Source organism: Typha angustifolia, chromosome 15 (genome assembly GCF_048772165.1).
Source record: "Typha angustifolia cultivar Huaian chromosome 15, ASM4877216v1, whole genome shotgun sequence".
Classification (NCBI taxonomy): domain Eukaryota; kingdom Viridiplantae; phylum Streptophyta; class Magnoliopsida; order Poales; family Typhaceae; genus Typha; species Typha angustifolia.
Genome location: NC_133253.1, coordinates 7,141,948 through 7,168,947, shown reverse-complemented (window position 1 = coordinate 7,168,947; position 27,000 = coordinate 7,141,948). Strand labels below are relative to the sequence as shown.

Here is a 27,000-nt window from a genome sequence, read left to right as displayed (position 1 = left end):
GATGAGATGTCTTAACTTCTTCTTGTGTTTGTTGATGATTCATTTTGATCTTAGGAACGCCTTCATTTCCAATATCGTGAGATTAGTTTGTTCAAGACTCTACCTCTTTCTCTCTCTCGCCTGCAAGTATGTATTCGATTACCATCATCAGTTTATGATAACGATTTCCTATGGTCGTGATGCCCGATACTGCATCTCATCTCTGGAGAGATTCATAGGGCCCTCCTGTAAGGTCACAAACTCGGCCCGGCAAAGGTTAGAAGGATATAGCAATGCATTCCACATTGCTATATCGTTCTCATGATGAACAGCAAGAAGGCCAATTTTCCACTGAAACCCAGAGATAATGAACTTTTCAACAGGATATGAAAGAAAAACAAAGAAATCAACCGTGACCAGCTCCCCTACAGGGGAGGGTGGGTCACAAAGTTCCTAGAAGCCCTAAAGAGATCCTTCTCAGAGAAGGGAGAAGTCCATTCATGAGACCCAGCTGAGAATGAGGAATCTATAGCAAGGTTGCTATTCCGCAACCCTGCAATATTGACATCACCTGCATTCATTGCATGCCTCACGGCTTTCCCTCCCATAAACATGGTTGACCATGTGTCTGATAACAGATCACTCTTTATTGACGGCATCAACAGCTTCGTGTCTAGGCTCCAGTCAATGGAAGTGTAGTCGCATGGCGTCAATCCACCGGTACTCCAATCAACAGGTGCTGAAGCTGATCCTGACCTGGTGAAGAGTCCAAGTGATGACGGCACAACAAGTGGAGACGGTGATGTTCCTGCATGAAGTCCGCCACCCCAACCGGATGTAGCCAACTCTATAGGGTCTGAGTTAAAATTTCGGAGATGGTTTTGGTGGGCAAACTGCTGATTAGTAGAACTGTATAAACCTTGATTTGGTAAGCTGTGCCCCAAAACCCCATTAGGCACTTTTATCTGACTAGACATTCCATTCGAATACCATCCGGCGGAAGCTGGTGGTGATGCACTGATACTGAGGCTTGGTGACGGGACTCGCTGATTGGCATTTATCGACTGCGGACGTTGCATTACAATGACGGGCTCTCTCAATGCATTAGTCTTAACTCCATTTCTTTCCATCATAGACCATGCATCTGACTTCATTGGAGGCACTGCAATGGATGGAGATGATGAGTATGAAACCAATGATGTAGAATTGGCGCTCAACCACCTCTTCTCTAATGGAGCAGCAACTTGCTGTCTTCCCCCTTCTGGTTTAGGAGGCATCCTCCTTAAAGAATGCAAGTTTATGTTTGCCAGTTCCTGAGGGACAGCTCTATTTATCTGAGCCGTTGCATGGTAGAACTCTCGTTCATCTCTCCGTAGTTGACGGGTTTCCGTAGAAGCAACCTTCAATTGAGCTCCAGCAGATGGGTTTGGAGCAGACATGACCGACTTATTGTTCAAACTACTCAGATTGAAACAACTTGGATCACTTAATTCTTCCAACTTTGTTGGCGCAGTCGCTGATTCTTGCTTTTGTACCTTCAACACCTCTTCCACCTTCGTCAAATCACCCTCACAAGCAACTACAGCCCTTTCAATCTCCTGTTTTGTGCACTTATATTTTACCTCCATGTCAGCCATCTTTGCAAGCTCGTCAGTTATATCAATTTTTAAGTTGGTACCACAGTGCACATTTTCCTCAACTAGTTGTTTACTTTCCTCAACCACTTCAAACAGCCATGAAATGGACTCCTCAAGTCGACCCTCATTCTGCATAAGAGCCATAGTTGCCTGCTCCGAGGAGAAACCCATTGATACAAGCTGCTGAGAAAGTGTCTCCAGTTTCCTAGACATGAGATAACCACTGCAACGATCATGCAACTCCTGTATGCGCTTCTCCTTCTGCCTTTGGTGCTTCCTCTCATTCTTTTGCCGAATCTTATCCCGCTTGTCAGTGTCACATCCAGGAATAGACTCAACTCTGTGTGCACTACTTGTCTTTTCCTTCTGATCTTCAGACTCTCCAGAGCAGCTACCATTGTTGGAAGCAGAGTCAAATTCCACTGTAGTACCAAGTGAACTCACAGAATGCTCCTCTGATTCATCAATAGTTCTAAACCTGCCATTATTCTGGGTCACCAGCAAAGAGACAGGTCTTTCTTCAAGGGTGTGGAATGTACCAGAAATTGGATTATATTCACTTGCAGGTACACCATTTCCACTGCTAGCTGATGCTGGTGACGGTTTTGAAGAAACCCTAGGTTGTTCTTTACCTTCCCTAGCAGCTGAACGATCCTTAGACTTGGATTTGACTACTGGAGACATCTTTACAGTAGGCAATCACAGGAACACACCTGCAATAGTTTGGGAAAAGATGCTTATAATCTATGACAACCATCCAAGTTACTTAGCAGATATGGTATATTCAACTAATGTAAATCCATAGTCCATATAGATCAATTAAGAGCACACACATGTTAAACAAATATTTATGCAGAAAAAAAATACAAATAACAAAAAAAGAAAAGGAATGCAAAATGACCAGTAAAATAAGAAAGCACAAAGCAGCCTGCAGAATACAAAGCTTACAGAAGATTAATGTGCAATTGTGCATGTTCATCCAATTCTCTTCTTTCTCCCTTAATAGAAATTGCACATATTTGTTATGAACTGAGGTAAAATAAGAAACTTATGGAGGAATAAAAAAATATCAGAATAAGGTCATCCAGAAATAACTTAATGGGACACAAGTTCAATTAACCAGGCAAATATCGGATATTGTACCAAATACACATGACACGCTACAAGGGGTAACATCTACATCTTCAAAATAACCCATGCCCACCGTAGTTCATGACAAAACCCATGCCTATTCAGAATCCCAAGTAATTTGTCGGATTGTTTTCCTAATTGTTTTAGAACTAAGACGCAACCCTCCCTTCTCTTGAAAAAAAGGAGGGGGACAAAAAAGGAAACTAATAGCATCCTTCCCCATTTCTTTTAGGGAACAAAAAGATTGTTGTCGAGGATCACTCAAGGTGGGCACCATGAGAGAGAAGGAAATTATATGGAAGTTGCTTGAGGATTCACAAGCAAAGGGAGTGAAGGGAAGATTATTGTCGAGGATCGCTCAAGTTGAACACCCTGGAAGAAGGAAAGATTATGGAGGTCGCTTGTGGTTTCACAAGCAAATGTAGGAATTTATACTTGTTAAATGACACCTTAAGCATGGTTTTAATAATTTTAACACCTACAAAGACGAGTTTGTCTATATCATCTAGGAAGGCCAGCTTGTTTTAGTTGTCTATATTGATGCATGAGTCGTATTTTGGGAGTACTACTTGTAGTGATCACGTATATGTAGTGTTGCTTCTGAAATTTAGTAGTAGTACAGTTATGCAAAAAATTTAGTATCATATTTATGGTTAAGTAGAAAATAATAAATAATAAGTTACATTAATTTCTTTCTGTTTAGAATTTTTGGACGTACTAATTAGTTACACCATAAGTATATATGCTTGCCTTGTAATAAATGACTTGTAGCCTTGAACTTCTATTGGCATGAGTAAAGGAGTTACCTCAAGTGAGTAGTACAGTAATGCAAAAAATTTAGTATCATCTTTATGGTTAAGTAGAAAATAATAAATAATAATCTGAGTTACAATAATTTCTTTATGCTTAGAAATTTTGGACGTAATAATTAGTTGCACTATAAGTATATATGCTTGTCTTGTAATAAATGAGCCTTGAACTTCTACTGGCATGAGAAAAGGAGTTACCTCAAGTGCATGTGAGGTACTACCATAGATATATCACTGGGATATTTGCCGATAGAGCCAAGTTAACAAGTTTATTATTTTACTAGCTCTAACAATAGGGTATAAGTAGCATCAAGTTCTAATATTATCTCTCAATCAGCATGCCCTATAGAAGATATCGTTTAGTTAATGTTCTATAGTAACTGATGTAAATTGTCATTTCACTCATGTTGATTTGCTACTTCACCACAAATATAATTTTCCTACCGAGTTGTGAGCTCATTAGGCACGTTTGTGTCAACATTTTCATATATCAAAAGATTTGTATATGTTGGTGACACAAGAAAGATAGAATCATAACAGAATTCTTTTTGGATATTGTTTTTAGAGATATGTAAGAGTTAAGGACTTCATTTTTAGGCATGAAAGAGTTATTCACTAGAATCAGTATATATTTATGAAGTTGTTATGGAGCAAATGAGCAATAACTGATTTATGTGAAAAATGTTTAGACAGAGGTTATGCTCACCTCATGGATCATGGTTAGAGGATGCAGATTCCCTCTCCAGGTGTAGGCATGACAGGAGTTCAATTAATAAGGCAATTAACAGGATAAGGTATCAAACATAAAGGAAAAGCTAAAAGGATACATAACCTAAAACTAATAATTTCAGTTTGTTTAGAACAAAATTTTACAGATATAACACACAAAATTAGCACAATTGACAACCCCAAACAAGTTAGCTGATATAGATTGATACAAAGCACTAAGAAGGAGAATGAAGCTAAGGCCATTTATGGAGGGAAATCTACGAAAAAAATCACCACTACAGTTAGAAAAGGAAGCAAATACCATTCATTTTCCTTCCTCCTATTAATTGTAAATTCTACTCGAATACAAGAAATTTGTTTGCTTTACCTGTGAGCTCACCTGATTTGATTGCTAGACTTGATCCTCAGTTTCTCAACTATAGAACAGGAATGCAAGTAATAACAGAAACTATTGCAACAAAAGTTGATTACTATCAAAAGACAGTAACGGCATAATTTAGCAAAAATAAACGACACCCATGATTAATTAAGCAAATAGACCTTACAAACAATAATGATTGAAGATGACCTTAAGCTTAAGGAATCAATACATCGGTGATAAAATTAAATCTAACAGCCCCTCCGCCCATTCAACTTCCTTAATGAAGAAAGATTCCGACTTAGACAGGGCAAAGTGCTTATGGAGTCGAGACAAGGCTAATGAGGTAGCGCCTACTTGTTGATCTAATGTTGCTTCAATCCTAAACAAAACAAATTTCAGGAATCCGTTCTCGAATTTTATCCAACAATCGAAATTCCCAAGATTAGAAGCTCGATAGAGAGAAGCAAACAACTCAACAGATCAGACAGCGAGATCAACTGCCCGAATTCAGATTGAAACCAACGCGGAGATCACGAAATCAAGAGACAAATCTCAAATTGACCCTACAAACAACCGAACGCAACGAGAGACCGCGAGATCAAAGGAGGAGTGAAGCTGCGACGCGAAGACAAACCTGAGTGGAGCCGAAATCGATCGGAATCCGAGAAATTTATCGGGCGAATCGAAGTCGTACGGGTGGATTTGGAGGCTGGGGTGAAAGAAATGAGCTACGCCGCGATGTTTCTCTACGGGCACGAGGGGGAGTATCGAATTGGAGTTAAGAGGAGGAGTTCGAGTCCGATGTCTCTATACCATGAATGGGGATTTGATCCCGGATCACCCGATGTGGCAGGTCCACGTCGACAATTTCACTGAATGGGGATCTAGTAAGTTCCAGATGTTTCGTGGCCATTCCAGCTCACTATGATAAATATTTGTCTAACCGATGCTCAGTAAATGTCACACATACTATTTATCTTCTGGGACGTTTTTAACTTAATATTATTATACTAAAGAAACCTATTTTAATATTGAATTCAAGCATGCTGACCAACTTTAGTAGAATAATATCTCAGTGATATTTAGTTTAAAATAATAATTTAACGATGCACACGGTTAAACTAGATAATTTATAATATCAACTAAAATTTAATAGAGTGACTTTATATTTTGGAAAGAATAACTTTTAAATTAATATATATTTAGCAGACTCTTAAATAATAATAAAAACTTTCTATAATTTTAGGTTTATCAGTCTCTATGTAGGAGAGAGGATGCACTCAAATAGCATGTTGGGTAACACAAAATTACTGGTTCTAGATCACTTATACTCAATCAAACAATTCCTTCATTAGAGAGTGGTTAGAAAGTTAAAGAAAATAAGCTATCCAAAGTATTTGGATTAGAAAGCTCTCAGCAAGCTCTTCTCCACTCCTTGCTATAAATTATATTATAAAGATATTTCTATCTGTCCTTCTCTCCCTCCTTTTCTTTTCTCCTCATGTCTCCATCTCTCTTTTATCATTTTAGAATAAATTATAGTATATGGTTACTTGGGCAGAGTAAGTTATGATTGTAGGTGGATTTGATTATTAAATAAGTTGTGATATATTTGGTTTTTTTTTTGGTATCATCTCAATTTTGCATCCAAATTTTGCACTTAAGGTACAAATATAAATGATCACTCTTTAATTTCAGTGTGTACTGTGTAAAGAGTAATAATTAAATTTGATGTGATATAAAATAAATATTAAAATAATAAAGAATAAGAATTTGTATCGAGAACTAGTAATATTTTAAACCAAATGATAGAAATATTCTTGATTAGATGTAAATTAGAAAAGTAGTAGTAATTAAGTGTTATCTAATCTAAATAATAAAAATACTCTTGATTAGATGTAAAGTAGTAGTAATTATTAATTAAGTCTTATCTAATCTAGAAGTAAAATAATAATTTTTTAGTTATTATTAAATTAATTTTTAATATTGTATAGAATAGGAGAAGAGAAAACGATGAATTAATATATCAGAAGAAGAAGTTAAGATATTGTTTAGTTATTATACCCTAATAAAAATGCTTATTCCTTTAAAAAGTTATCCGTCTATTCTTCTTCCACAAATGATTAAATTTAAAATTTGAAAATAAATAGTGATTTAACATAGTAGATGCGTAGTGTTTTATATTTAAATTCATATTGTGATCGTGCTAACAGCTAAAACATATAATATTCCGCTGTTCAATATCTAACAATAAATTAATGATCATTGAGAGGATCATGGATACATAGATATTTCACATGTAAGTTCATCTATAATTATGCTACTTTGTATATTATTCTATACATTAATTAGAGCAACTCCAAACGGGCTTCAAATAGAGTTATGAATAGTAAGGCTCCAAATTTGGAGCCTCACCGTAAAAATGAAGCTGGGCTCCATTTGTCATTTCAACCTTTCAAAATACCAAAATTGCCCAATAATTATTATATTTAATAATTTAATTCTATTTGTATTCTTTATTAAATAATTTAGTTAATTAAACTAAGTATATAATTAGTTTTACTAATCGATTTTTAACAAAAATAATATCATTGAAAAGGACCATCGAGACCTTTAAAATGAGTTTAATATTAAATTTATTTTTGAGTTAATTTAAATTTTAAATTTTTTATTATTTATAAAAATAAGTCTAATATTAAATTATTTTTTAGTTAATTTAAATTTAAATTTTAAATCTAATATAGAAAGATCTTGTCAATTGATTTAAATAAAATTGAAGATCCGGATGAACGTGCTTTCTTTTAAAGAAAAAGACAGAAAATTTGTAGAAGAAACAATGTTCATTTTCAAGTCGGAGATTAATCGCAAGAAGGTGGATACAGTCAAGAAATAGAAGGTGGCTATGGAACCGGAACCGGAACCAGTGGCTATAGAGATGATTTACCAGAATATTAAACATCTATTACCTTTATTATGTTTGGTTAATTTCTGCTTATTTTATGTAATGTAATTTTGATATTTTAGTTAATGACATGTAATGCTTATTTCGATGTTTATTTCATGTAATGTAATTTCGATGCGTTTAATTCAAAAATTAGTAATTTAAAATTACTTATGAAACTATTAATTATTAGTCTTACTTTAAAAATCTCGATGAAAGTTTTCTGACCGTATATTTTTTATTAAAAAATAATAACGCTAAGATGACCTATTGAGTAATTTAAAATAGCTAATATAATAATATATATTATATTCTAACGCACCGATCCTTGCTCTATTTTTGGCTCCATATTACATCGAGATGGTTCATTTTCTAAAATTTTTACCATTGAATTCTTAAATTGGATTTAAAGATATACAGTAATCTTGGTATAATAACATCACTTTTATTTTGAAATAAACTTATATTATGATAAAATATTGATGCAAAAATATATTTCACTTGATAAAAATTCGAATAACTCGCTCAATTTTCATTTGTGCTAGTTAATCTTCTTATAGTACAGATTTATCTCTAATTGCCTAACAATCATTAATGTTAATATAAAAAAAATTAAAATGCCCTTTTTATTTTACGATAATTAAAAAGTTTTTATAAAATCCTATGGGTTTTTAAATAAAAGAAACGTTTTTATATTTTTAATTTAATTTTTTTTTTAAAAGTGTCCACTGTTTTCTTCATCTCGAAGGGTCGCACCTCCTTTGGCGAAGCAAAGCAACGAGTCAGAAGTCAGAGCCTTCACCGTCTCCCAGCTTAGACACTAAGCAACCCCAGCAGCCGTTAGATCTTCCACGTGTCCTCCACGTGTATTCCTCTAGGCGTGGAGATGCATTCGAGCGACACAAAAATAATAACCGAGTGAGTGAGTGAGAGACAGAGAGGTGGTTTCAGTTTCATCCATAAAAGGGGATCGATCGATGGATTGCATCATCACCACTTCGTACTTCCTCGTTCTCTCTCTCATCCTCCTCCTCCTGTGTTCTTCGTCAATTGCGACAGCCATGGCCGCCTTGGGAGCGCCTCGAGATTCGGAGGGTTGCGAGAACAGCCTCGAGATCGATGCCCTCGCCCGCTTCGCCGTGGAGGAGCACAACAAGAAGGAGGTGATTCCCCTTCCCGATCCGATTTCTTATCTTTAACTTTGGGGATTCATTTTGTCTGTCTGTCTGTCTGTTCTTCGATCAGAATGCTCTCCTCGAGTTCGCGCGCGTGGTGAAGGCGAAGGAGCAGGTGGTGGCAGGAACCCTCCACCATCTGACCTTGGAGGCGATGGAAGCGGGGAAGAAGAAGGTCTACGAGGCCAAGGTTTGGGTTAAACCGTGGCTCAACTTTAAGGAGCTCCAGGAGTTTAAGCATGTGGGAGAGGACTCCGCTTCTTTTACTGCCTCGGATCTTGGCGCCAAGAGAGGTAACGCTAAGTTGCAATCTATTGATTTCCTTAATCTTTCTGGTGAGATGCAACAACAGTGGATGCACATCAACTGTTTGTGTGAATGCCCATTGCTTTGGTCAGCTATTCGGAAGGAATTTTATAAGGATCTTTCTTGGAACTGAGGAGGTAGAGCGAGCATGAAAGAAATTATGTTGGTAATTTCATGATTTTGACATGAATATTTTATTAATTTTGAGCTAAGTTTTAAGTGGGGCCCACACATTATTAATAATGGTTTAATGGTGGAATCAATTTAGCTCAAAGTATACTTTATTGTCATATATTCACTTAATCAAATTCATGAAGAGAAGTGAATGATAATTGGCTCTAAAGTGGGTATCATGGCAATGGGAAATAAAGGAAAGTAAGTTTAGTACCATATTGGATATTTGAGAAATGTTAGTATGGTATATAAGCAACAAACTTCCTATGGGCTTTGGGCCCCAAAAGGGGTACCTATTTTGTGGGTAAAGGTTACTATGCAACCTAACACACACACACGCGCGCCGCCCGGCTCGGTTCGGTTCGCACGCACGGGTCAAAGTCCAATTTTATTTTTTGCCTGATACGGGTTCGGGTTCAGTCTGATTTGATTCGGGATCGAAGTGGTGTGTCCCTTCGATAAACAGTTAATCAATTCAGTTAGTTGGTTGAACTCGACCCAAATGGTGCATCCCTTCACAGTGTAACTATAAATTAGTTACTGACCCGAATTGGTGCATCCATTCGGTGATTTTGCATCTTTTCGTCGAGCCTGTTTACCTCTATAAATAGGCTGTCAGTCTGCATAATTAAATAACATCAGAGAGTTTATTCCTTCTTAAAGTCGAGTCTTTTAAGTTTGAGTCTACTGTCGAGAGAGAGTACAACACGGTTCAGGTCTAATCAAGGCATTAGAAAGCTGCTTCATTTCCAGTGCAAGGCAGTCGTTGTATCCTGGGAGACCGACGTCCACTGTTCCAGAAGCAATCGGTGGAGGGCGAATTGGTCTTAAGGAGATAGTGTCCAACACTAGACTCGACTATTCAGAATTTATATTCTGAAATCTGTAAGTTTTTTTTATTTATTTATTTATTTTGATCGGATTTTTGGAATCAGATTGTTATCGCCAACAAATTATAGCTCTCTATTTGACGTGGACACTTTAGTTGGGGGTAGAGCGAGCATTTGACTGTTGTTGTCGTTCGTGATGGTTGGTGGTGGTGATCGAGTTTAATTAGGTCGTAGAAAAGTACATAAAGTTTGAGTAGTCGAAGACTTTAAGGAAATTGAATTATCTATCTACGATTTTGGGCCTTTGTTGCATCCGATTGCCACGCTTTAGTATACTTCATCTCACAACTGAGGGCTATGAAACTTTTAGGAGTAAAATGGAGTTATTTTTCTATGATGCAAAAGCGTTTAGGAGACCGAGGGTTTTTAGAAACTACAGAAATATAGAAATTGTGGTGGCAAACTCGCGGTACTACTTACATGTTTCTCCTTTTCCCCTTAAGAACTGTTTGTCAATTAGTCCTCTGTTAGGACCGTGTATATCAAGTCCTGAAAGCGGTTGATCCACTGAATTAGAATTTTTTGAGGGGTTGTTAGTGGTCCTCGTTTATGACTGTGTCCCGATTCCTGAAAGAAGCTGATCTACTGAGTTAGAATGTTTTTTGGGAGTAGTTCCGTGTAGTTGCCTGCATGATTGATTTATTTTTTTTCTAACTCTTCTTTTTATTATATCTTAGTCAACCCCTTCATATTTCTGTAAATATTTAGATAACATGATGATGTTGGTTTGGCCTATAAATTTGTTACTCATGTTTTTTATTTTTTATGTTATATTTCTTTATAACTTGGACAATACTTATAGTGTTGCCAGGTGCCCCAATTCTCAGTTTTTGATAGTTTTTTAGGCATTGTTATTGGTAAGATATAAAAAATTGGGATCAAGATTGACCTTCTAAAAAACGATACATATCAGCTGAATCGACAATATTAGTATCCTACAAGGATTGACGGTGTCTGAGGCATGAACTTAGCTTGGCATGGCACGTATTGTTAGAATGTGTTGTGTCGAGCTGTTCGCCATAGACACTGAATAGTTTTTATATGTTAGAGAATAATCTCTAAAATTTTTTAGGCCCTTAAAATAGGTTCTAAGGGCTAAATGAAAGTCCTTCAATTTTATATATTAGTGTGACATATCTATTTATATTCTGATCTCATGTTTTCTTAATTTTTCTTGGTCCCTCCTTTTAGGGGCAAATAATTAGGGGAAAGTCAACTTTTTCTTTGTTTCAAAAATTTGAAATATAATTTATAAAGATCACACCAAAATGCCATACTAGAAGGGATGAAAGAGGCCATATTACGTTTTATTAAAGTAAGATGCTTAATTATAGTGTCACATCGATGAATAGCTATGAAGTAGTATCAAGATATGCCCCTCGTATAGGTGCTGAATTCGTTGACACAATACATATTGACCCATGCTGGTGCGGCATTCCATGCACAATAGTATTCTTCCCATTGTTCACTACATGGAGATTGAAGCCGGACTATTATCTTTAAGTTCAACACCTTGATTTTCTATTACCACATCTCCACCGAGGTTATTGTCATTTAAATATTTGATTTTGTTGGTATAGGTATGTTTTCTCTAGTGATCAAAATTATATGGTGATCTCTAATTTTCTATTATCCTCTTGGATTATCAAGATAAAATGCTACCTATTGTTTGCATTGCTGATCATCAGCTAAAACAAACCTTTTGTAAGATAGCTCTGCCTTTATATATCAACAGTTAAGTCTGTCTGCTTAGGCTTTCATAGAGGTTCATAACTTAGTGGGTTTCATTGTCAAAATTCTTTATCATCTGAGGTTTGCCTTTGTCTTGAATTCTTGAATATAGAAGATTCTTGTGAATTCATATCTTTGTCCTCTTTGATACTCTAGTTGCACAGGAAATATCACAAATTATCATGTTACTTTGCGTTTGCATATTGCAAAACAGTTTCAAGGTCCCTCCCTAACTGGAAATGTTGTCATCTGCACTGGGTGTTTCCATCATTAGGCGTTAAACAATCTTTGACCCATTCATTTCTCAATGTTGTTTGTGGCCTACACTGAATCCCCGTTCAATTTTTAATATTATGAGCTCTTTATGGATTAGATGTTTTAGGGAATTGCTGTAATTTTGTGTTCCAGAAGTTTACTAACACGCCTTCGCCCAGCAATCAGAGCAAGCATCCAAATTGATTGTTTGCAACACGAAGGATCCTATCAATTAATGAATACCTATGTATATTTACCTATTCAGGCCATGCACAAGCAGTGCTTATGGGATCTAATATATCTATGCCTATAGAGCTGGCCTCTTATAGTGGAGAGAAACGCAGTGCATACAAGATAAATCTTTTCAAGCTTAATCAAGCAGATAACTTGTGAGACAGATAAAGCATACGGAGCTGCTTGCCGACACCCTTGATTAATCTACTTACTATTTACGAATCCGCATATGTCCACCAATTGGGTACTATTATTATTATTATTATTATTATTATTATTATTATTATTATTATTATTATTATTATTACAGCAATAAATTGGGAAAACATTGCAGCTCCTCTGAACCTTTTGGAAAGAAAGTATCATGAGCTTGTTGTTATCAATAATGCTTTCTTTAATTAGTCGTGGGCTGAATTGCAGCATTGTTAGATCTCCTTAGGTTCACAATGTTGTGAATTTCACAACTACCCTGATGATGGTTATAACGAGTTAGTAATCTTCCAGATGGGCATGAACCTGGTTGGCGTGTTGTGCCTGCACATGACCCTGTGGTAAAAGATGCAGCAGATCATGCCGTGAAGACCATCCAGCAGAAATCCAATTCCCTGTTCCCCTACGAGCTGCTCGAGATCCTCCATGCAAAGGCGGAGGTTGGCTCTTCTTATCAATTGCTTCTTCTTGCCTTTGTTTTCCTTTCTGCTTAATATCACCCTATTATTATTGAAGTTGTAGTCGAGTTGTTATGTCCATTTCTACTTGCCTTCAAAATTGGTTGAATGCTCAAGAGTAGTCTTTTATGAAATCTTCTTCTTATTGATAGGTGATCGAAGACGCTGCTAAGTTTGACATGCTTCTTAAACTAAAGAGAGGAGCCAAGGAGGAGAGGTACAAGGTTGAGGTACACAAGAATCTGGAAGGTACTTTTATGTTGAACCACATGCAGCAGCAGGAGCATCTAGACTCTTGCAGTCAATAGATGTGGGGTTGGGGGGTTTTTTTTACCGGTGACTGCTTTGGTAAATGCTTTTGACGTTCGGCGTCTTATTTAACATATAGAGCCATGAAAGCATCGTCTGTGATGTGATCTTTAGCAATAATTAGGTGAATTCTCAGTGGGCATTTATGCTTGTCTTCCAAATGTCATCACGACTCACGTAATATATCAATTTTATCTATATATTGTGATAGGTGTCAGCACGTGTCGAAATTTTTGGTTTGGTCAGTGTCATCACCTACCCCTTTCTGAAGCCCTTAGCCTCTAAGAATAGGCATAAATATTTTAACTTCTAAATATCAGAAGATGAGGACTAATCGATAGTAATATAAGCTATTCTAATATTTAGTTTAATATTAATGTAAGAAGTAATAATTATATTTAATATAAGCTATTCTAATATTTAGTTTAATATTAATATAAGAAGTAATAATTATATTTAATACGTTATAAGGTTGATATTAAAGTATCGAAGACTAATAAATTTGTATTAGAAATTGATGATGTTTTATATTAAATAATAAAAATAGTTTTGAAAATATTTTTGACTATATGTTAAAATAGTAGTAGTTCATAAATTTATTTTTTAATAAAATTTTTTATTAAAATTGTGGACTTAAAATGTTATATATATTTAATAATTATGTATTTCGAGTAATATATGATTATAAGTTTGTATTGTAGGAAAATAACTTCGCATTTTTTATGTACTAGATAAAGAAGCATTGTGTGTTAATAAATATTATAAGTCCGTACTGTTGTGTAACGCAAAAAATTGTAAGTTCGCACTGTGATGTGATGTAAGGTTATAAGTCTGCACTTATTGTAAAATAACTATGCACTATAAGAAATATGAGTTAATATAAGATTATAAGTCTGCACTATGGTGTAATGAAAGGTTTATAAAATTGCACTATGGTGTATTACGAGGTTATAAGTTCATATTATGGAAAAAATGTACGGATTTAATATTTTTATTTTATTTTTGCATAATTTACAAGTTCGAAAAAAAATAAAAACTCAACCGTAGAAGAGATGATTAGTATTTAAAAGAAGAGATAGATGATAGTGAAAATCTAAATTGTAACTGAGATGATCAGTATTTAACAGAAGAGATAATCTTAACTATAGTTGAGATAATGTGTAATTAAATATTATCTAATTTAGGGTTAAAATAGGTCAAAAGTTGTATAGAATGAGACGAGAGAACGATGGATTACTTAAGATGTTTAATTATAACACCTGAGTAAGAAAACTTATTTTATAATAAGTTTATTCTCATTCCGAACGAACGGGGAGTAAAGCTTACTTTTCTTTGTGCTTTGTAAAGGGTTAATGTCCTTTCGGTATGGTGGGATGTCCCTCTCTTATTTAATAAAAATTGGAGCCATTCCCCTGATACAGATGGTGGATCATACTCTTGGTACAAGTTGGGGGGCGTTTGCAATTTAATTAGTCATATTCAACTGTAAATCATTCCTCATCACAAACCTGTAGCCTTCTGGGAGTTTCATCCCCATTTTGCCTTTTATCTCTTTATTTTGGGCTCTACTATTGGATATGGTTCTTTACTGAGGTCAAACCTGCTACGAGTAGTGTTCATACCCTTCCCCACCATCTCTACTCTTATTACTTGGTAAAGCCACAACTAAAGTGATTTCTGCAACATAAAGAATCTTATTGATCTCTCAGTCATCCACTTTAATTGATATGCTGATCCTACTTTGTCTTAAAAGGTTAACCTGATGGAAGCAGGGAGTTATTTGTAACCTGCTTTATCTCCCCAGAATAAAGACTGAAGCCTTTGAATTAGTCTTTCACAAAGTTCAATCCATATTGGCAGAGTGGAAAGCTAAGATCCCTGCCTAGAAAATCAACCTTAAATCTGCAACAATATTTCATAAGAACCTAATGGGTAAGCTAAACATTTTGTTCTGAGATTTTTAGTAGGGTCTTTGAGGGTAATAAGAGGCATGTCTATCTTAGGAGATGGGAGGATTGGGCATTTGACAATTGCTCCTTGTGAACAAAACTGTGGTCCTGAAGCTTGCTTGGAAGCAGGCTCATTGAAAATCCCTCGAGTCCTTTAGGCAACTATGCTTGTGGAGTGGCACACCGGGAAAAAAAAAATTAATTGGGAGTTGGCGCCTACATTATAGGTAGGTCTGCACCTCGCCCTTCAAATCGAATTTTATTCTAAAGGCAAGATACTTTCCATCCACCTTATTCTGAGAAGCTAGAGCCAAACCTAAATCTTGGATCTTGTCTTCCTAAAGGATTCTTTTGTGAGAAATGTTCATTAGCTTCCTCAAGTTGAGACGTCAGGAGTCTTCGTCCTCAAGACATAAATAATTGTTGTTCAGTCTGAAATATAGTTACGTGTGTGTCGTTTTGTCTTTGGAGCTCTTGTCTTATTTCTCCTCTCTTCTATTGTGTCACTTTGTAATTGGTTGCCTATTTTATAGTCAATTGCCTGAAATAAATAAAAATGATTGGTCTACGTACTTTCTTTGAAAAAATATCCCCCGAATAAATACAATGGCCACCAATATTTTCAGAATTGCTTAAAAAATTCAAAGTCTTTCTCTCTCTCTCTCTCTCTCTCTCATTTTGACTTCTTAATTTGGAGTTTTTCTTGCATTTAAGTCAGTTAAGAGATTCGTATTTGTAGCTCTACCTCTTAAGAGTTAACTCATTTTTCTTTCATAATTAACGTCAAACTAACTAACTACACTCCCATTTACTCAGCTTTTACTTAAATATCCCTCCAGAGTACAATTTGCTTAACCAAGGATTTCAAGTTTTATAGAGGATTACATGCACACAAAAAAGAGAGAGAGAACAATTAATTAGTCAACAGTGGATTAGTATAAGATCACAACGGTGACATATGCTATGTTTTGAATATAAATTCATTTCAAACCCTATTGATAACGTGGGAAAGGAACACAGCAATTGTCAGGCAAGATCTAAGAAAGACTTCAAACTTCTTAAAAAAAGATTGCCTAAAGATCTAATTTTCCCATTATTATAATGACACTCGAGAAACTCCTGCATCATTTCATACTCTTTCTGTCTCTGTCTCTCTCTCTCTCTCTCTCGTTTGTTGACAGCCAGAGTCCCTTTCGTTCCTACTCTGACTAAATCAACAAGTTCCCATTAATTTAACAAGGTGGACTCAACCATTAAAATTTCCAAGTAATGCCTTATGTTTTAGTAATTTTATAATTAACACTCTCTCATTGTGCTACTTGTAATTTGATTCTAGTCCTTTTCTTTTTGCCTATAATTTTTATGTTACACCTTGAGTTAGAGTAAAACCTACATCCAGATGGGAATATTATGTTAAGGAGACTGAGTTTCCCTTTGGGAATTATCAAAAACATCCTTGTCTTCTCTTTCTTTTATTTATCTTCTGAAATATTCTTAATCTTATCTAAGGTATTTTTAGCAAAAATTTAATTATTATAGAGTTAGGTCAGGAAGTTTCTTAGGGATTTTCTTTTTTTTTTGTAGTTTTGTTTGTAGAATTAAATATCTAGAATCAAAGTTAGTCAACAAGGAGGGTATAGATTACAAACAGCTCAAAATTATTAAAATATAGCCTTGTTCACTTCATAACAGGAAGTTTTTTTTATCTATTACAAATCTCCTTATACTAGTACAATAAGTAAACAATCACTTATCTATGTGAATAATAGTTTACTAATATCTACTTCTCTCTCATCTCCTCTTTCATCCAATATTTTTATATTTATCAAATAACTATTTTACTCTTAAAAAAATACTTTAATTAACTATCATTTCAATCTCTCTCGTTACTCTTTTTCTTCTCTCTCCTCTCTTCATCCATTCATCGTAAAAGTCATGAATAAGTATAGATATATAAATCTACGGGTGTCAAAATAAACAAACAGCTCAGATTACTCTCGGCTGAAGCTTGGGCTTGTCTCGGCTTGAATTGAGTTGAGCTTCAGTTTTATTTTTAGGCTAAGTTTGAATGGTTATTGGCTCATTTTAAGGCTTGACATCTTGGGATCAATTCGAGTTGACTTAAATAATAGAGTTCAATCCGGCTTGAAAATAGTCTAGTTTCAGATTTGGGCTCGATTCGGCTTGACTTAAATTCTACTCATAAATATGCTTAATTCAAGCTCAAGGTCGATCTAACTCAGCTTGGGGGCTCAAAATTAATTTCGAGCCGAGCCTAAGCTGTAGCCGGCTCGCTCATACTCTCGGCTCGCTTCCACCCCTAGTCAGATATATCTCTCACTCAGGCTTAGCTCATTTACACTTGTATAGTCAAATATACTTGTATAAATTTATGGGTTAATTATGCTAACAACCTCTAAACTGTACATGGTCTTCACGGAGACCACTTAAACTTTTTCAAGTTATAATGTTACCTCTAAACTTTGCGGCAAAGTGAAACGGGTAATGGATGTGACAGAAAATGCATAATGACTAACTATACCCTTAATAAGTTAACGAGGTCATCAAAGCCATAACTAGCAAAATAAACTAAAATAATTAAATTACAAACCACCATATCCTCTCCCAAACCCACTGTCATTCCTTCTCCCCTAAACCCCGATCCTCCTCGCCAGCACACATGGTCCTCTTGATGGCGCAGCGACTGAGGGCCTTCACAAGTCGCAAGACTGTGAACCCGTCTCCTCGGCCCTCACCCTCGTTGCACTCGCCTTTAGTGTTGTCACCCTCACTCTCACCCTTATGACCCTCGCACTCACCGCTCATGCTGCCGTACTCTGCCACCGTCCTCTTCTGTCCGATTCGTTCCTCTATTGCATGTGACCTCGCCTGCGCCATGTCGTTGTCCTCGACCAAACTCGCCCTCATCGCTTGTGGCTGCCCACGCCCGCGGAAGCTCCTCCTCAAGGCCAACGAACGATGCTTCGACATTGCCCCCTCGATATCTTGGCCGGCTCGCGCTTGAAGTTGCGGAACGTGAGGAGGCAGGGAAAGAGGAGGGGAGCATAATTAAATCTAAATTGATTATCCTAACTTAATTAAAAGGTTAAAATAAAATTGCATTTAAATCTCTGTTAATTTAATTAAAATACATAAAATTAATCTCTATTAATTTAAATGAAATACATAAAAAGGGCATTTAGGTTATTTCGGTGAAATATGACTGCAACGACTCATTCAATTTTTCTCGCGGCATAATGGTGATATTGAAATTTCTTTAAAATTTAGGGTGTTAGCGTAATTAATCCTAAATTTATTTCGTACGTGAACGCGCACCCATATTCATATTATACACCCCAGAAACTGCCGTCCAGTTGCCCCAGAAGCTAACTCGATCCCACTCCGCTTCTATAAATCCACCCCAATTCCCATATCTTTTCTTTCATCCACTCATCAACTCCACCAAAAACTATAGCAAGACGAAATAAAGATGTCGGCAGTTACGACAAAAGAGCAGCAGCAGCCGTCGAATCCACCGGTGGTCGTCGACGAGGTCAGCGGCTGGCTCCGGGTGTTTGATGACGGCACGGTCGACCGCACGTGGACGGGGCCACCCGAAGCGCTCTTCTTGATGGCCCCCGTCGCTCCCTACTCCGAACCCCGCGACGGCATCACCCTCCACGACCTCCCCGGCGATCCTCATCTCCGCCTCTACCTCCCCCAGCGGGAGGAAGATTCTAACGGCGAGCGCATCCCCATCCTCTTCCACTTCCACGGCGGCGGCTTCTGCATCAGCCACTCCTCGTGGCGCATGTACCATGAGTTTTACTCCCGCCTCGCCGCCGCCGTCCCCGCCGCAGTAGTCTCCGTCGAGCTCCCCCTCGCCCCCGAGCACCGCCTCCCCGCCCACATCGACGCCGGGCTCGCCGGGCTCCTCCGCCTCCGCTCGCTCGCCTCCCACCCCCTCCTTCTCTCCGCCGACCCCTCCCGCGTCTTCCTCATCGGCGACAGCTCCGGCGGCAACCTCGTCCACCACGTCGCCGCGCGCGCCTTGAGCCAGCCCGAGGATGTCCTCTCTCCTGTCAGAGTCGCCGGCGGGATCCCAATCCACCCCGGCTTCGTCCGGTCGAGCCGGAGCCGGTCGGAGCTGGAGCTGAAGCCCGACTCCCTCTTCTTCACCCTGGAGATGTTGGACAAATTCTTGGCGTTGGCGCTACCGGTAGGCGCGACGAAGGACCACCCGTACACGTGCCCGATGGGGGCGGCGGCTCCGCCCCTGGACGAGGTGAGGCTGCCGCCTTTTCTGGTGGCCGTGGCGGAGGGGGATCTGATCCGCGACACGAATCTGGAGTACTACGAGGCGATGCGGAAGGCGGGAAAGGAGGTGGAGCTGTTGGTGAGCGACGGGGTAAGCCACAGCTTCTACCTCAACAAGCCGGCGGTGGAGTTGGATCCCGTCACGGGAAAGAGGACCAAGGAGCTCATCCAAGCCATCGCCGACTTCGTCCGACGCCACTGATCATGACGAATATTATACTATGATTTGCTTCTAAACTTTTAATATTTGTGTGACGTTGCTCTTGATTACATGTATCTCAAGTTGTAGTATCCAGAATAATACTTTGATTGCGAATATATTATGGAAAGTTCTAACGTACGGTAATTTCCAAAGAAAGTTTATCCAAGCCGAGGGAAAGACGTATTGGTATTGGTACCTTGGTCATAACTTTTAAGGATGAATGCCAATTCAAATATAATAAATGCGTCGGAACTCAAATGAAAGCAATTCTTGTCTCTCTCTCTCTCTCTCTTCTCAATCAAAAGGAATAGGTAGCTGCTATTCCAGCTGGGTATTAGAAACGAAACCTCTTTATGTGTCAAAAGGAAGGATATAAGTCAATCGATAGTCAGATTATATATAGTTTGCGGAGACACAAACAAAAGTATAATAGCTTGTAAAAGAAGAAGAAAACATTTCGCACTGGCGTATAAGATCTCTGATACTCCATGGAGGGTCATCATATCTGCATCTTAGGCCGCCGGGAGGACTGGCTCTCTGAGTGCAAAGGCCTCATCTTCCATTGGGGGTTGGAACACAGGAACAGTGACTGGGGGACTTCCACTTGATAAGCCAGCCCCCATCCCATTTTCCAAAGACTAGCATTTTGAAGGTGACAATTTTTTTTCTAGCATTTTAATTAACCCTTAGTTATTATATAGCAAAGAATACCCATTACATAGCAATGCCGTGTATTATAAGCCAATAGATACTACTTTATGGAAAATGGGAGCATTTAAGCTAAAAATGCAATAAGTTTTCGAAACAAAAAAAGTAATATTAAACCTTTGTTTGTATTTTCTATGTGAATTGTGTCTGACTTTCTTATAATACTTTTTTTAAAGAGCTCAATCTTACTATTACCAAAAAAACACTTTTTTTTTTAACAAATAGCCCTGAAAATAGCATAAAGCTTTATCTAATTTCCAACATATTTTGAAAAGATAGATCACAATCGGCAGAATGAGTTGTTCCTACTATTCCACAATGGCAGAGTTTTCTTTACCAGATGTCATTTAACTTTCTTAAGGTGCCCCTTCACAAGACACAACTCTTTGGACTTCTATAAGTCTGACAATAAGATACAGATCACATAGTGATGGACAATAATAGAAGGAAATAGGCTTTATAATTAGCTAATAAAATACTAAAATATAAGAGAGGAGAGTCCACTAGGTCAAATCTTTAAATAGAAAAATCAAGGGAACGACAAACATAGTTGTTGGTCCTAGCAAAGGAACGACTTCCATAACTTTTTCTTTGTCAACAGAGAATGAAACTTCCAAGATCTTGGTCACCAGAATCAATAGAAATAAAAGGAGGCCAACTCAATGCCGGTCTTGAGGAAATAAAGAGTCTATGCAAAAGTCGTTGATAACGTTCCATCTAAGGCAGAATATACCAGCAGTGCTACTTTGATGTAGAAGAAAAGCTCCTTCTCACAATTAATACACTTGGACAGTGTAGCACCAACTGCAAGCAGGTTTAGGAGAAAAATAAGCCAGAATATACCACAGCATAGAGCTCCTCATGATGTAAAACATTTTTTGAAGCAGGTTTAAGGGTAACTCTGTTGCACTCAAAAGTGGGAAGTGGAATAACTAAAAATCAAGGTCTGTTGGTTAAGTACAATCTTTTGTCACGGAAATCCGAGTCAGGGGGACCAGAAGGATGCATGGATGTGGAATCAAGAGTATAGATTCCTATACCCATTAATCTGATCAAAGACAGGTCAAAGATATGCCTAACCATTTTCTGGACATGATTCGCAGTCAAAGCTAATAGGCAACTGCAAATTGACTGGATAATCAAGCTAGAAAAGCGTCATGGAAGTATTACTTCCCAGATATCAGCTAGGTTATAAAAACATTTTGGACATCCTGGTTAATAGCTTATTAAGTTCTGAATCAGCAGCATGCACATGAAAACTGGCAGAATCTATATTTATAATCAGCAGAAACTATGCCAGACATTACCCAGTACCTTTAAGCAGTCAGGAAAGGAAAAAAAGAAAGCAAATGAACTCTAGCTAAATGTATCGATTGTTGTCAGATTTGATATAAGAGCGCCTATTTGATCATTCTTTAAGAGCAAATAGCAATTTGATAGAACTTCAGAAATTTCAGGCAGATTTGAGTTTCAACAAAGTTTTGATATACATAAACATTTCGACGACCAACATAGTGTTCTGACAACTGCATTCATCTACAAGCAACCAAAGTTTCAACCCATTGTAATTTACATCGACCACCACCTGAAGGAGCTCACCCTTAATCAAGTTGATCTTCACAACGCAGACTGAAGATAAACTCAGACCTATCAGACTCAACCTTGGAGGGGGGAAAATAACAGACTAAATATTAAGTAAACAATTTCTCATACATGGCTTCCTTAGTGCCAATACAAAGACAGAATTTGAAGAAATGCAACATGAACAAGTTATTCCTTGTGATCCATTCAGTCCAGAATTCCCTCTTCTTTTATTGCATTCTTCCCATGATAATACCAAATAGGCTGACCACTTCCTTTTACTCACCCACTAATCAACACCAATTGTCACCATTTCACATCAATACTAATCTAGCTCAAATGAACACAAGACATTAAACATTAGGAAATATGATAATATGAGGGCTTTGAGCTAATCTCAGGCCTAATTACCTAACATGGAATCCAAGTCCTAAGAGCTTCTGCAGCAACACAACATGTAATCCTAACTACTACTAGGAACAATACCACAGCATAGGCAACAAGGACAACATTGATGATGGATGAGAACATTTTAAGAGAGAGAAGACCTAACTTTGGATTACTTAGAAACCCAATCTTCCCGTGGAAATTTAAATAATTAGAAGAACTAGGGGGATATAAGAAAAAGATTTATACCGGAATCAATCCTCACCGGTCGGGAAAAGAGTCAGCACCCTCCTTGCACTCCCGCCTCCTCCTCCCCTGCTTCCCGACTCGAAATCATCCGTATAGGATGGCTGCATCTGCAACAACTGAGACTGCATCATTCCAACCCCCGGGGATCCAACCATTCGATGCGTTCCGACCGGCAGCACGGCCTGATTTAAAAAACCATTATCAAACCCCGCGCCACTTCTGGCCGGCGGCGATCCCCCAAATTGCCCAAATTGCCTCTGCTGCTGGTAAAACTGCTGCGCATGGACCGGCACGAACGGCACATATGGCTCGGCCGGGCGCGGGCGCCCGGGGAGGAAGTGGTGAGGCACCGGGCCGGAGGCGAAGAGCTGTTCGGTGGCGGCGTCGGCGGCGGAGATGGGTCCGGCGCCGGCGCCACCGGAGGAGGCGAGGCCCTGCATGCGCTTGAGGTAAAGGCGGTACTTTTGGAGGTGGCTGGCGACGTTCTCGCGCGTGAGGCCGTCAACGCTCATCAGCTGCATTATGGTCTTCGGCACGGCGTTCTTAATCCCGAGGTGGGCGACGGCGTCGACGAAGCGCTTGTGGAGCTGCGGCGTCCATACCAGCCGCGGCCGCTTCAAAGTTCGCGCCGGCTCATCTCCGGCGGCGCCGCCGGAGACGGATCCGGCGGGGTTGTCGCCGGAGAGGTGGAAGTGGTGGTGGTTGGGAGAGGGGGAGGTGTCGTTAGGGTTAGGGTTATTAGGGTTGGCGCTTGGGTTTTGGGTGGGAATGTCGAAGGCGAGGGCGAGGTCAGGGGTGATTAGGGTCTGGGAAAGTGGAGTCAGCTCTTCTGGAGAAGGGAGCTGCTCCTCCCAGTGAGAAAACCAATTGGGTTCCTCCGCCTCCTCTCTCATTTCTATTCCCCCCACTTATTCCGGCTTTTGTGTGTGTGTGTGTCTCACTCTCTAGAATAACTTTATCCTCCTCTCCTCCCCCTATTCCTCCTGCTGGTACAAATCAGGAAGTAATAGAAGAATTTTTGAGATGGCGAAGATTAGAGGGCGAAGGGGAGGAGAGGAGAGGAGTTCGAGGTGGATCTTTCTCTTTTGTTCTTTGGTGATCACTGCTGATGCTCTTCTCTTTTTCTCTCTCTCTCTCTCTATAATCAATTACTATACTTATGATGTGGGGACCTACCAATACATTTGTTTGTTTGTTTGTCTGTTTGCTTGCTCGCCGTCGATATCTTTTCCTACTGTAGGGCTACTATTCCTCCTCTTCTCCTGTAATATTTTTAATTAGATATATGGATATTGACGTTGGATTATACTTATAATTCGTAAATATAATTTTGAAATATATAAATTAACTGTAAATTATAGTAAAAGAAAGTGTGCTCATCAAACTTTTAAATACTTATTTCTTCATTATTAATACGCAAATTTACTTCAATTAGTTACGATTTAAAATCTTGTATGTTTAAAAAGTAGGATGATAGTAATTAAATTAAAAAAAAAAAAATAGGAGAGTTAATATATCAGATAGATAAATTTAAGAAGAGATGTAATAAAATACAATGCATATGATAACATTTTTCTCATATGAGAGATTTACATTTTTTTAGATTATATTAACAAATAAAAAAATGATTAAATATTAAATATTATAATTTGTGCTGGATATGTTATTATATATATATATTTTTTATCAAACCTGTATTTATTTAAAAATAATCTTATGGATTTTATAACTTGTGGTGATTTATTTCAATAACTAAATATTAGATAAAGCATATAAGGATAGATATGTTATTTTTATTTCTTTTCACTCCTTAAATTAAATAAAGTAAGCTTTTTTTTCACTTCATTTCATTACATCCAAACAAAACGAGAGAGCTATTTTTTCTATTTTTCTTGTTCTCTGATAATTCTATGTGTAAACAAATGTTAGTTAACATGTAAGAGAAGAGAAAACTTAGAAAAGAAGAAATACAATTTAAAACGGGCTTAAGTGAGAAAAATAAACTAAATATTTTTTAGTGTAAATTTTCATAATATTCTAAAATATGTAGGATTATAATTATTTAAAAAATTTATGGCAAGTATGTACAGAATAATAAAATAAAAAAAAGACAGAAAATCCTTCATAATATCTTCTTATTTTATTTATTTTTTATAAAAAAAAGGACAAGATGAAAAATGTGTCACACGGAAATAAAAAATTTGAGAAGCAAACAGTCATACCAATGAATTCTTAAAAAGGAAAATGAGTTTTTTTTTTTAAAAAACCACTTGATTTTCCCTACTATAAATTAAACTTATTTTCAGTTTTATAAATTTTTTTAATTTCTTATAGTTTTGTACTACTATCATTATCATTGCTTAATATAAGAGAAATGATTTGTACCACCTTATAATAAACTAATAATCGAAGCAATACAAAAGAATCTTTGAGTAGTCGCGGATTAGAGAGTTTCAAATTTGAAAGTAGTAACAGGACAAACTCATACCAATAAATGCTACTCGATAATGATCCGCGCAAATACTATATACTTAAAAAACACCCGAAGCGACGCTAACCTTGCTGCGGCATAACAACCGGTGTGCAACCCAAAATGGACTCACCCCGCTCCACCGCCGCTCGCCACGTGGTCGTCATCCCCTACCCCGGCCGTGGCCACATCAACCCCATGCTCCCCCTCTGCCGTCGCCTCGCCTCTCGCCGCGGCCTCCTCGTCACCGTCGTCGTCACAGACGAGTGGCTCGACCTCCTCTCGTCCTCTTCTCCGGCGTCGGCGCCGGTGCCAGGCGTCCGGTTCCGGTCGATCCCCAACGTGCTCCCGTCAGAAAGGACGCGCGCGTCGGAGTACAGCGTGTTTCTCGAGGCAGTGATGACCAAGATGGAGCGGCACGTGGAGGAAATCGTGGAGGGGATCGAGCCAAAGGTTGATCTAATCTTGGTGGATCTGTTGCTTCCGTGGGCGGAGGAGATAGGGAGGAGAAGAGGGATTCCGGTGGCGGCGCTGTTTACGGAGTTGGCATCTCATGAGCTAAAGAGACTAGGAGAAGATAGCGAAGGTGATTGATTATTTTTTTCAACACCGCAGTTATATAAAAAGCCTCCGCCGAGATTCTTCATATTGTTTCTATTATTTCTATTATTTCTAGTTTTGTTAAAATTAACTTGAATTGAAATTCTTTCGATAGTGTTTGGTTTTATTAAAAGAATAAATATATAACATCAACTTTTATTTATATTAGAAGCTAACTGAAGTGTAAGCTATTTTCTTGGGCAGTTCCTAAGGAGGATCATGAAATCCTGAGATACCTACCAAAGGCCTCTAGTGATCTCCCGGACTTCACATCCAAGTTCTCTGGCAAAAGCTTGCTGACCATCTTCACTGAAATGAATTCTTGGTACCCCAGGGCTCAATGCCTCCTCTTCAACTCCATCCATGAGATAGAGACCCACACCTTGAACGCTCTCAAGTCCAAGATCTCAGTTCCTATATACTCCATTGGCCCTTCCATCCCTCACCATGCACTTGAGGAGGAGACACCTGCAGACACCCACTACTTCAAGTGGTTGGACTCCCAGCCTAACAACTCTGTGCTTTATGTCTCACTGGGGAGCTTCCTTCCCCTCTCATCTGCAGAGATGGAGGAGATGACCATGGGGCTTAAGATAAGCGGGCATCGCGTCTTATGGACAGTTCGTGGAGACTCCGCGGGCATCAGAGACCTCATTAATGGAGATATGGGGGTGGTGGTTTCTTGGTGTGATCAGCTGAGAGTGTTATGCCATCCTTCTGTTGGAGGATTCTTGACTCACTGTGGCTGGAACTCAACACTGGAAGCCTTGTATTCTGGTGTGCCAATGCTTACATATCCTTTGATGTGGGATCAATATCCAAACAGCAAGTTGGTCGTGGATGAATGGGGAGTTGGTTTCAGATTGAAGGATGAGAAGAAGGATGATGAGAGTGTTCCACGCGAGGTTATAGCCAAGTTTGTTCGAGTCCTAATGGATTTGGAAGCAGATGAGAGCTTGAAGATGAGGAGAAGGGCACAAGAGCTTAAGGAAATATGCCACAGAGCTATCGATGATCAGAAAGGGTCTTCGAACGCAAGTATCGACTCTTTTATTCGTGATATTGCATGTGGAACACAGAAGGTTGGCGAACGAAGTGTTACTGTGTAAGGGATGATCCTGAATTATCCACGTCAATCCATTCCCGATGTGTATATTCTATTTGCTAATCATTCCTGAGCTAATTCTATTTAGTTTTTGTGCCAAGAG

General features: G+C 38.2%; 5 protein-coding genes across 8 annotated transcripts; 3 read left to right on the top strand and 2 right to left on the bottom strand.

Annotated features, from left to right (window-relative positions):
- Positions 1-304: 304 nt before the first annotated feature.
- On the bottom strand, positions 305-5,438 carry LOC140777573 (uncharacterized). Of its 2 annotated transcripts, none has more exons than XM_073121778.1 (2): positions 5,281-5,438; positions 305-2,329 (listed from the first exon to the last, which is right to left on the bottom strand). In XM_073121778.1, exon 2 carries the CDS (start codon positions 2,298-2,300, stop codon positions 405-407), a length of 1,896 nt encoding a protein of 631 aa, XP_072977879.1. In that variant the 5' UTR covers positions 2,301-2,329; positions 5,281-5,438; the 3' UTR covers positions 305-404. The 2 variants fall into 2 exon arrangements, with proteins under 2 accessions (XP_072977879.1, XP_072977880.1); XM_073121779.1 differs by lacking the exon at positions 5,281-5,438 and adding an exon at positions 4,263-5,273.
- A 3,088-nt stretch (positions 5,439-8,526) lies between these two features.
- On the top strand, positions 8,527-13,546 carry LOC140779566 (cysteine proteinase inhibitor 12-like). Its single transcript, XM_073124686.1, has 4 exons — positions 8,527-8,750; positions 8,833-9,055; positions 12,857-13,002; positions 13,173-13,546. The coding sequence occupies exons 1-4, from the start codon at positions 8,565-8,567 to the stop codon at positions 13,326-13,328; spliced, it is 711 nt and encodes a 236-aa protein (XP_072980787.1). The 5' UTR covers positions 8,527-8,564; the 3' UTR covers positions 13,329-13,546.
- Positions 13,547-18,652: 5,106 nt separating this feature from the next.
- LOC140777743 (strigolactones hydrolase CXE15-like) lies at positions 18,653-19,935 on the top strand. The gene has a single exon (XM_073122073.1). It carries the CDS (start codon positions 18,769-18,771, stop codon positions 19,795-19,797), a length of 1,029 nt encoding a protein of 342 aa, XP_072978174.1. The 5' UTR covers positions 18,653-18,768; the 3' UTR covers positions 19,798-19,935.
- Positions 19,936-20,331: 396 nt separating this feature from the next.
- Positions 20,332-23,840, bottom strand: LOC140777744 (transcription factor MYBC1-like). 3 transcript variants are annotated; one of them, XM_073122076.1, is made up of 2 exons: positions 22,723-23,840; positions 20,332-20,464 (listed from the first exon to the last, which is right to left on the bottom strand). In XM_073122076.1, the coding sequence occupies exon 1, from the start codon at positions 23,613-23,615 to the stop codon at positions 22,728-22,730; it is 888 nt and encodes a 295-aa protein (XP_072978177.1). In that variant the 5' UTR covers positions 23,616-23,840; the 3' UTR covers positions 20,332-20,464; positions 22,723-22,727. The 3 variants fall into 3 exon arrangements, with proteins under 3 accessions (XP_072978177.1, XP_072978176.1, XP_072978175.1); XM_073122075.1 differs by lacking the exon at positions 20,332-20,464 and adding an exon at positions 20,742-21,309; XM_073122074.1 differs by lacking the exon at positions 20,332-20,464 and adding an exon at positions 21,672-22,134.
- A 1,454-nt stretch (positions 23,841-25,294) lies between these two features.
- Positions 25,295-26,929, top strand: LOC140778606 (UDP-glycosyltransferase 87A2-like). Its single transcript, XM_073123403.1, has 2 exons — positions 25,295-25,778; positions 25,997-26,929. Exons 1-2 carry the CDS (start codon positions 25,316-25,318, stop codon positions 26,899-26,901), a joined length of 1,368 nt encoding a protein of 455 aa, XP_072979504.1. The 5' UTR covers positions 25,295-25,315; the 3' UTR covers positions 26,902-26,929.
- The last annotated feature ends 71 nt before the right edge of the window (positions 26,930-27,000 follow it).